At 42.8% G+C, this 10,270-nt stretch overlaps 1 protein-coding gene across 1 annotated transcript; it reads right to left on the bottom strand.

The window, feature by feature from the left end:
- Positions 1-5,939: 5,939 nt before the first annotated feature.
- LOC122016029 (VAN3-binding protein-like) lies at positions 5,940-9,757 on the bottom strand. The gene is made up of 8 exons (XM_042573165.1): positions 9,440-9,757; positions 8,540-8,908; positions 8,104-8,217; positions 7,063-7,459; positions 6,741-6,989; positions 6,627-6,676; positions 6,485-6,542; positions 5,940-6,415 (listed from the first exon to the last, which is right to left on the bottom strand). Exons 1-8 carry the CDS (start codon positions 9,740-9,742, stop codon positions 6,207-6,209), a joined length of 1,749 nt encoding a protein of 582 aa, XP_042429099.1. The 5' UTR covers positions 9,743-9,757; the 3' UTR covers positions 5,940-6,206.
- Positions 9,758-10,270: the final 513 nt, after the last annotated feature.

The following is a 10,270-nucleotide window of genomic DNA, read 5'->3' on the forward strand; positions in this document are numbered from 1 at the left end:
TGGATGAGGGACCTGATCGATCGTGCATATAATTTTCATACTTCCTCTCTTTTGAGCAGTTAGCTCGCGGTCCAAGCACCCCTTCTCCTTTCCAAAAGTGTTTTAAAGTGTTTGTGTTGGTTTAATAAGATAATTGAATTAAATCAAACCTAAAATAAATTAATTATTAAAATAATTATTTAAGTTTGATTTAATTATTTACATTTTAAATTTATTTAGTTAATTATTAAATTTAATAATATAAATTTATTTTTTTATTTTTATTTATTTAACATATTAATAAATCGTTATTCATAGGATACATGTGTTTAAATTTATTTATTTCGTTTAATAATTTATTTAAATTTATTTATTTAATTAATCTTTCTTTATGCATTAAACGAAGGACTCGTATGACCGTCCAATCGAAAAACTGCGGCTCAGAATCGTTGGATCTGTTATTAATCCTCTGCGCGTTCTATTCCAGCCATGTAATATATCTTGCGGTGGTTTTTTTCCATTCAGAAGCGGCCCCACAACAAAATCGAATGCACATAGTTTTCCTGTTTTCTGTGTTGAGTAAAACAGGAACTCGCGATCGATGCGCCGGTTCTAAATATCGCTCCGCCCAAATTTTGAACCTTCGCGCCGAGGACGACAGCGAAACTTTTGATCGATCGGCCGGCGGCAGGAAACCTAGATGAAGCGTCCAGACTCATGAATTTTTGCCCCGGAATATGTGGAAGTGGGAGATCCCGGGGTTTTCGAAGGCAGGGGACTCGGAGTCCGGCACGCAGCCACTCTACTCGAGGATGCACGGGAGCTCTGATCTCCGCCGAGCTCGTCATGCGCCTCCGTCGACGCTGTTGTCCGTCCCATCTCTCGATTCCTTGTCTCGTCGAGCGCCGTATTGGAAGTTTTATGTGTTCATCCTCGTCCTCCCATTTATTAGTAATCTTCGAAATCTTGCACTCAGGTTACTTATTTACTTAGTTCCCTTGTAATGCTCTGTTCTTACATCGTTTGCCTAAGGATTTTAGCTTGTAATTCCTTGAAAAGACTCGGTAGAAATAGTTTTGACAAATATTTGCTGTTGAGAATTCCAGTGCTACTTTTCTTAGTATATTAATTTAAAAAAATATAACTGATCCGGTTTGAAATCGATGGAGATGACATGTTAGACCGATAGCTCTGTCGTTTGTTGATTGGGAGGAGATTCTGAGATGGAGAAAAGACAACACTTAATACTTCTTCCTGCACACACCGCAAAGAGATCAACGGGAAACGTTAGAGCAAGAATTAGGAATGGGGTCCCTGGTACATGCACTCTGACGCTCAAGTCAGTACAGCAGCCGAGCGAAAAGTCGAGAAGAAAATGAACAATAGAACAATAATGTTGATATTATAGGGATCTTATGCGTAAAACAATAACACACGTAGCAAAAAAAGGAATTTTTCAAAGATCCAAGCAAATATCGTATACTACGTTTTCCTACTCTATTAGATAGAATAGTTACCTTTAATGCGTGAACAATACTTCTAATAGCAACTTTGATTCGAATGCAGATCTCAGTGTGATCAATTGGCTGCACCTCTTCGGTATCCACACGAACAAGCTCCTTGTTTGTCGCACGAACTTATTATCAAAGAAGAACCACCTTTTGAGTGCTAGCAACAAAGAGGGGTTCAACCATGATGCAGCGATAAAAGGGGTCCACCAAGCGCGGGTCAAATACAGAGATAGCAGTCGACGTGGAAGTCAAAGTTCAGGTGGTCAACGTGGTCGACGGTGGTCAACGATCCCACCAAAGTTGTCAGATCGAAAATCAACTCCAATCGCCGATTGAGCCTGAAGTGTCTGATCTGCCAAGCGGCTTGTTTAAGCGGATCACCCGTTTGACCAGGAGCACTACGACAAGAACATCAGATGCTCATCACGGATCATAGGAACGCTAAGGTGACCTGAGCGATGGTTTGGTTGGGTGAAAACAATCTACTGAGCCGAGGGATTATAGAGAAGAACGTTTGAGGTTGACGGGGCAGGGATCTCCGGCCGAGCTGCTCCCCCGCTCTGCCAAACAGTGGGACCCCTCCCATATTTCTCAATATCTCTTTGGGATGTAATGCCGCTGATAACAGGGCATGGTCAACAGACAAATCGTACAATGAAAACTTCTACAGTCATGTCAGGGATTTACATGTCCTGTTAAGGTATAGTGTCAAAAATATTTTTCTGACATATCCTTGCATAGGGTCATTGGAAAAATGTGCTCGTACCTTGAGGAGCGTGCAAGTCGTCTATTGTAGTACTATATAAAGGAGAGTCTATGCATCGGCAGAGGTATGTGCTATTCACTATTCACGCTTGTGCTTTCACTGTTGTTATGCTGCTCCGTTTTCTACTGTTCTGATGACTGACTTGAGCATCGGAGGGTCAATGCTGGAGACTCTTTCCCTGGTCCGACACTGATGTTTCTTGTGTTGCAGAGCGGAGCGAAGTCTTCACGCGGTCAACCGAGGAGTCACATCCTCAGCAAGCCTTCTTCACATTTGTGGATAGGATTAGGCCAAATGAGAGAAAACTAAAAGGTTCACAGAAGCAAAAAAATGCATTACAAATTTTTTTTTATATTCATCCAATAAATACCAAGGGTTTTTGCCCTTTAATTTTTCTTCTTTAATGTATGATTAATCCAAATTAATTATCATTATTCTTCTTTAATGAATGGATTAAATTGAATCTAACTCAGATTAGACTTAATCCAACCTAATGAGTCTAATTCAGATTGGACTCAATCTAATGATTAGATTTATTTGAGTCTAATTCGAATTAGACTTAACTCAATAATCTTGAGGCTCATAATAATTTAGTGAAACTAAATTAAACCTATGTTCAAATTAACATGTTCTTTGTGTGTGAATCAATAAATTCTCGTAATGTTGACAGTGTCTCTAAAACCATTTAGATACACAAGCAATGATTGTCACCTAACAATGTATCATTGCTACCTAAGTTACGAGAATGTCGAGATCTGACCTAACTTTTCTGTATCTATTATTTTGTATAACTTGGCCCTTCTGTCCTTGATATCTAGATCGTATCATCTTCTTATCAATTTTTGTATTTCTTCATCTCTAAATAAATATACTCAATTAAATAAGTTCAATATCTCATATTGACTAATTTGAGCATGACCATATATTCTTGTGTCCTACTTAATCAAAGGGCTCACAGATATCACTTCCGTCATATGAAAGGGATAAATTTTATCTACATCACTCACATTTCTCCGCATAACTTATTACATACCCAGTGATCGACTTTATAGTCCACCTTGTTACAAGTGATATTTGCTAATACCAAAGTGCATAACTTCTTATATAGGGAACTATTGTGACTTTACGTTTAAGGACTATTTATATCAATAGTCATTATGAGAATGTTTATGATACTCATATAACGATTTATGAAATATTTTCATGACGGGTCAATTTAGTACATATTCTTTAATATATACTAATGTGTCAACTTAATATTATATATATATATATATATATATATATATATATATATATACATACACACACACAGCTTCCCACTATCAATTTCAACCAATTGATATGTTGTAGACTAGAACATACTACTCTAATATATTATTAAATTTATTCATCTGACACGATATGAAGTAAATATAATAACAATGACCTTTGCCTTTTATTAATGAAATATGATATAATATGTTCTAAGTTAATCAACTCTTGATTGACTCTTAGGGCTTACACTAATAGATGTATGTGTGCGCGTGTAGCCTCACGTACCTAGCTTACGTAGAGGACTCTCTTTTTATATCATTTCTCATAATCTCCTCAATAATGAGGCGGCAGAAATGTCTGGTGTCAGAGTATGTCGAATGGTGGAGTATGTACAATAGCTCTCCTCCAGGTGGAGGAAAGTTTTGTTGCGGGTACATGTCAGAGTAGTGAAACATTCACAAATTATTGTGATTCTCTAATAATGTTGTCTCCTAGAGGAGATCCGATCGATTCTGGGGTTGGGCGGATGTGGGCTTGGAGTTGCGTCCAGGAGAGATGAGAAATTGAATTTGGAGGTCCGATCGGCTCTGGAGCCAGGCGAATATATGCTGGGACCTGTGCCCTGAGTAAAGAGGAACTGAGTCTGGATGTTCGACCGGCTTTGGAGCCGGATGGATGTATGTTGGGGGTTGCGCCCAAGAGAGATGAAGAACTGAGTTTGGATGTCTAACCGGCTTTGAGACTGGACGGCTATAGCTTGAGAGTCATGCCCAAGGAGTGGGGAACTAGATCCCGAATGTTCGATCGGCTCTAGGGCCGGACAGACATAATATATTTGACTGGCCTTGGGGTCGATCGGATTTATTCTACGAGCTCTATCTAGGTGAAGACTGATAATAGATGTATGTGTGCGCGTGTAGCCTCACGTACCTAGCTTACGTAGAGGACTCTCTTTTTATATCGTTTCTCATAACCTCCGCAATAATGAAGTGGCAGAGAATGTTTGGTGTCAGAGTATGTCGGATGGTGGAGTATGTACAATAGCTCTCCTCCAGGTGGAGGAAGGTTTTGTTGCGGGTACATGTCAAAGTAGTGAAACATTTACAAATTATTGTGATTCTCTAATAATGTTATCTCCTAGAGGAGATCCGATCGGTCCTGGGGTTGGGCGGATGTGGGCTTGGAGCTGCGCCCAGGAGAGATGAGGAATTGAATTTGGAGGTCCGACTGGCTCTGGAGTCGGGCGAATATATGCTGGGAGTTGCGCCCTAAGCAAAAAGGAACTGAGTCTGGATGTCCGACCGACTCTAGGCCCAATGGATGTATGTTGGGGGTTGCACCCAAGAGAGATGAAGAACTGAGTCTGGATGTCTGACAGACTTTGAGACCGGGCGGCTATAGCTTGGGGGGTCATGCCCAAGGAGTGGAGAGATGAGTCCCGAATGTTCGATTGGCTTTAGGGCTGAGCAGACATAATATGTTTGACCGGCCATGGGGTCGATCGGATTTATTCTAGGAGCTCTATCCAAGAGAAGTGGTTCGTTCAATCACGTACATCCTGATTTAAACTGCCACATCATCTTAACTTCGACTCCAACTTTAGAGACCCTACCTCATTCGCCGCATCAGTAACCAAGATAGCATCTATTATTAAGAATTAAACTGTTGTAGTTTCAATTTTTCTGTGCCTGCATTTGAGACGACTTTTGCTTATGGGTTTTTCATGTGAGAATTCAAACAGAAACGCCTCAAGGAAAGTTGAACTTTCAAAGTTGAAAGCTCTATAAATTACATATTTAGAAAACCACTTCTCAAGGTTTCCTTATAAGAGATTGCTTATAAGAAAACATGCTTCTTCTAGGAGATTAATGTGTCAGTGACTGACCATAAAACCTAAGGCCAATATCATTTATCTAACTTCAACTACCTTGGCATATTTTTTTGGTTTGGTTGGCGCAATTGTTGTCTGATATCTAGAAGATCTACAATGGAGGATGGGACAGAAGCCCTAATGGGTTTGGTCCCTCCATTCAGAAACACTAGTACTAGTCTTTCACTCTCAAAAACTTTCTATCAAGACTTCATAATAGACAGTGAGGAATTTATCCTTAAAATTAAACAGTGTTTTGCTTACAGCATAGATTTGAAGAAATCAAGCACAGCAAGGTTTTGCCGCCACATTACTTCAGGGTAACACTGGCATTTTGTTTGTGGCCTTGATAGTAGCTTTAGAAAATGAGGATCTTTTTCTTCTATCATTCTTCTTCTTCTTCTTCATTGTTGCTGAACTCAATTCTACTCTATTATTTTTGCTTTCATCTCAGTTTAATTATTCTCACCATAGTATTCTACATTATTATACCTTATTTTGCACAATATGGTTAATTTTTAGATTAGTGATAATATATCATGCAGTATGGCATGTCTGAAAAAAAATAAAGGAAAGATTCAGTCAAAGGTTTCCTCCCACAAATGACACTGCACACTTCACTTTATCCAATTAGCAGACAGTACTGGCAGAAGCTGTAAGACCCACATCACATGAAAACCAGAAATAATAACAAAAAAACAAACAAACAAAGTTCCCTTCCTAATCTCATAATGACAATGCAAACCCAACTTGAATAATTATACAATCTCGATTCCCAGGGAGGAATCTACTACAGGCAGCAATTTGTATTGGTCAATCATGTTCACGAGAGGTGCTTCTTGTCATTGACGATGTTTAGAAGGCGATACACACCTCGAGTCCACATATCGTACTCCCTCAAGCTCCGGCATTCGAATTCTATGACTCGTTGCTCGGCCGTCCGCAGCCCAAAGTAGCGGCGCAGCTCACCGCCTTCGAGCAAGTGCCGGCCGGGCCAGGCTTGAATGTCCTTGCACACATCTACGATAACATCTGCGAGAGGGAAAAAAAACTCCATGTGAATTGGAACAGAGGGTCTCAAATAGCGCGCGCAGCACTCACTTTTCTTCTTCTTGGTGAAAGTCCCTGCAACGTGCTTGCTCTTCATCTTAAGCATAACCTACACCGCGTACAACAGAACTATATAACTCCGACTGAATTGATTGGATTATGAAATAGTGTCAATTAACGATGCTCAAATTACCTGACCCATTTTGTTGATGTAAACTGAGACGACCTTCCAATGCAGTGCGCCTGCAAAATTGGGAGTGTTGGAAATGGAAGTTACAAATGGCAGATAGGGTTTTGGATGCCTGACCTTTCCGTGTTCGTTTGAGGAGCTCGGTCCCTCGAGCAAGGAGCTCTTGGCTACAGAGCCCTAAGAAGTTCTCCTCGGGAACAAACTCGTCGGCGAAGCTGCTGCCGTTGTTATCTAACTCTTTATCTTGTTTACAATGGCGATGGTTGTGGTGGTTCGCCACCGCGCTCCGCTCGACTGGTATCACGGCCGCAATGTTCCACACCTCCTTCAGCGCTCTCGCCTTCAGCGTGGCTGCGCCTCTCAGCGCTGCAAGAGAACAAGAACTCACTCCTATTAAAACAAAAATGGCAAGGTATGCACAAGTGTTAATATACTTTACCCGTCGCAGCGGCGGCCGTGAGAGTGACTATATCGCCTGGAGTCCTGACGTTGACGGCGGAACTCACCACGGATGCCAATTGCTCACGCTCGGCCCCCATGCTCTCGGCGGCCTCGACGCACTGAGCGGCGACGAGGGTGGCCGCGGAGGCCACCGCCATGTCAGTTCTAGCGGCCCGGTCGTCCTTGCCGGAGCCAGACGCTCCGGCGGTGGCAGCGGCAATTGCAGCGATGGCAGCCGCCACCCCGGCCACCGAGATTACAGCGTGGAGCTGTGCATTGTGGGCTCGGGTTTCCTCTTTCTTCTTCTCCTTCCTGTCCTTCAGCCACCTCCCCACCGTCTTGCTGGTGCCTCTGTAAGGTTGGGGCTTGAGCGCGTTACCACCAGTAGCGCAATACTGCAATAAAATCGTGACAAATTTTGAGTGGAAATTTGAATATCTAAATAGAAAAGGTAAAAAAAAAAAAACTAGTGCTGGTAACAACACAAGCAACAGAGTAGAATTAAGGGCGTGGTGGTTCTTGCAGGACTAGCATTTTGGACAGGACTGCGAGAATGTAACGTGCCGAGTACTAATCATGCATGGCCGGAAGCAAACCCTGCGAGGTTGTTTTTTTAGTCGTTTTCCTGAGCAGAGCTGCTTTAATCAGGACTGAAGGGGGAGGAGCCGACAAGCTCTGCAGACGGAACCAGAGCTTCTTTGATCTCAAACAAAAACCAGCAGGCTCAGCAGAGCAAGAAGACAAAAGAAGTGATCACAGTCAAATACGCGGGTAAAATTTAACTCGAATCGTGCCCAATAAAATAATCATTAGATGCTCTTATCGTATTTTCTATCTGCACTGAGAGAAAGAGAAAGTAGAGCTTTGTCAGCTGGTCATTACACTCTCCACTAACTATCTCTCCAGTTTACGAGGAAGACATTGTTTTCTATTAAAAAATATCGATATTATCAGTCCCTAAGCGATGAACTGGAGTGCAGCAGCGCCAGCTGCGACGAAGTCGAGAGTTTCTGAAAAGATAGAGAGAATGAGGGATGACCTTGACGTCGTCCATGTCGGAGGGGGAGACCGGAGGGCTATCGGAGAGTGATCCACCGCCGTTCAGAGGCCCGCTGCTGTGAGATAGCCGACCTGATGTGAGAGGCGATACTTCCTGCCGTGGCAACACAAAAAAAAAAAAAGGATACAAAAACTGAGGATTAGAACCGGAATCATCAAACTTGGACTTTAGCCAAGAGGCGAAACAAATCCACGAAAGAGCAAGGAGGGAGCAATCGATAAAACAGATGAAAAAACAGAAAAATCTTCTAAATTTGCAGAAGTTATTGGACATTTCTCAGATTTACTTGAGAACCGATGTGCTGCGACTCAAAACATCAGAATTTGAGAAAGCAAACAAGAAATCCAGCAGCAAAAAGGGATTTTTTCCGAAGAAGAAGAAGAAAAAGAACATAATCTCGGAGCCGGCGGCTCACCGACTGCGACATGATCCGCTCCATGACGAGCTGTGAGGTGGCGGAGGAAGCGAAGGAGAAGGGGTTCCCTATGACCGTCGACGCAGGAGCGCCGGTTTCCTCAACCTCCCCCGCAACGTCCTCTGGGATCGCAGCGGTTGGCAGGAAGGGAGGCAGCGGCGGTGGAGGTGGCGCAAGGGCCTTGGAGGCCTCCAGCGAGGAGGCGGTCCACGAACGGGAGAGGAACTCCATGGGAAGCTCCGGGGGTCGGGGCAGCTCCGGAAGCCTAGTCTCGCCGGATTCCTCCATCGCCGCCGGCAATGGGGCAGTTGCCGTCTTGCAGAAGGAGTAGTGTGGCTTGCTTTCAAAGACCCGTCTTTTAGATGGGCGCTTTTATAGAAAGAACATAAATGTTACAAGTTGATTAAATTTCTCTGTGCCAGGTTTGTAAACAGAACAAAATACTAAAGAAACTTCCAATCAAAGTTTTAAAATTTAGAAGAAATAGCAGTAAATCACTAAAATAAATTTGAGGTTCAATACATCTAAATAGCTCTATTTTGTGGGGTGGGAGGATGACCCCACAAGCAGCATCACTTGGGTTTGATTGTCCTATGAATTGATTCTCTAGCCCGATTAGAATTCAAATGCCTGGCCCCGCCATCAAAATTGACTAGTTTGGTCCACTCAAGACAAAAACAGAATACATTGAGTAAACCATATGGCATACAAAATAGTCCATCACGTCTCTGTACCAACAATACTATCGAGATGGTTGGTGTCATCCTGACGAACTACAAACTCAATTGCTTGTTGGTCATGAGCAATAATCTAGTGTTTCTAAGCCAATATCGCTAGTTGAATTCTTACTCCATCGAAATGATGATAAAGATCATTGGACAACGTGAATTAAGCACTAACCATCACTCCGACGCGTCGTACGACGGTCAAGTGGACCCGCGCGACCACGACACGGCGAGTGGCGCAGTTGTGCTTCCCCTGTTGGGCTCCACCTACCTGGCGTCTATGGCTGCACCACTTCCTGTCCAAATCCTCCACCTGCCGTGCGTCTTGTGCCCTGTTTGGGATAAGCACTCTCTTGCTTGAGGCGCATCCTGTGTGGCTTGGAGTTTGGTCCCCGTAGATAATTCCTGGTGATTCCAGCTTTTTACCTTTTGATTTTAAACTCTCCTTATGTGGATTCTGAACTTTTACCATCTCCATCGATGATAGTTATCTTTTCCCTGTCTAAGGGAAGAATATTTCTTTCACTGCTGCTAACAGCCACTGTAGTTTTATCTTTACCGAAGCATTTCAGCTAGTTTTATTAATATTTGTTTCTCTTCGTTTGAGGGAACAAGAAAAGTAACATGGGGAGAGGAGAGAATCCATTGAAAATTGGGGAGAGGACAATGGATGATTGCAACGAGCCTCCGCGAGTGAGTTTTTTTTCTTACGCCATGATGTGCCGATCACTCGCAAGCCACGGGAGGCAGGTGGTCGTCAATCCTTACAGCTGCAGAAAAGGATTGGGAAACACCCAAAGTGAACTCTTTGAGAGACTGACAGAGGGTGAAATAACATGAGCAAGAAGGATAATGAAAATTACATCCCTAAAGCAGAGGAAAAGAGGAAAAGGGAAGTTGATGGTTGTTCGAGAATTCTGAAGGCTTAAATTTAAGCCAGTGAGTGGATTGGTTTGGAGAGATTGTGGAGACAAAAGGTATCTGGCGACCATGATGAGCCTGCTCA

Source organism: Zingiber officinale, chromosome 8B (genome assembly GCF_018446385.1).
Source record: "Zingiber officinale cultivar Zhangliang chromosome 8B, Zo_v1.1, whole genome shotgun sequence".
In the NCBI taxonomy this organism is placed as follows: Eukaryota; Viridiplantae; Streptophyta; class Magnoliopsida; order Zingiberales; family Zingiberaceae; genus Zingiber; species Zingiber officinale.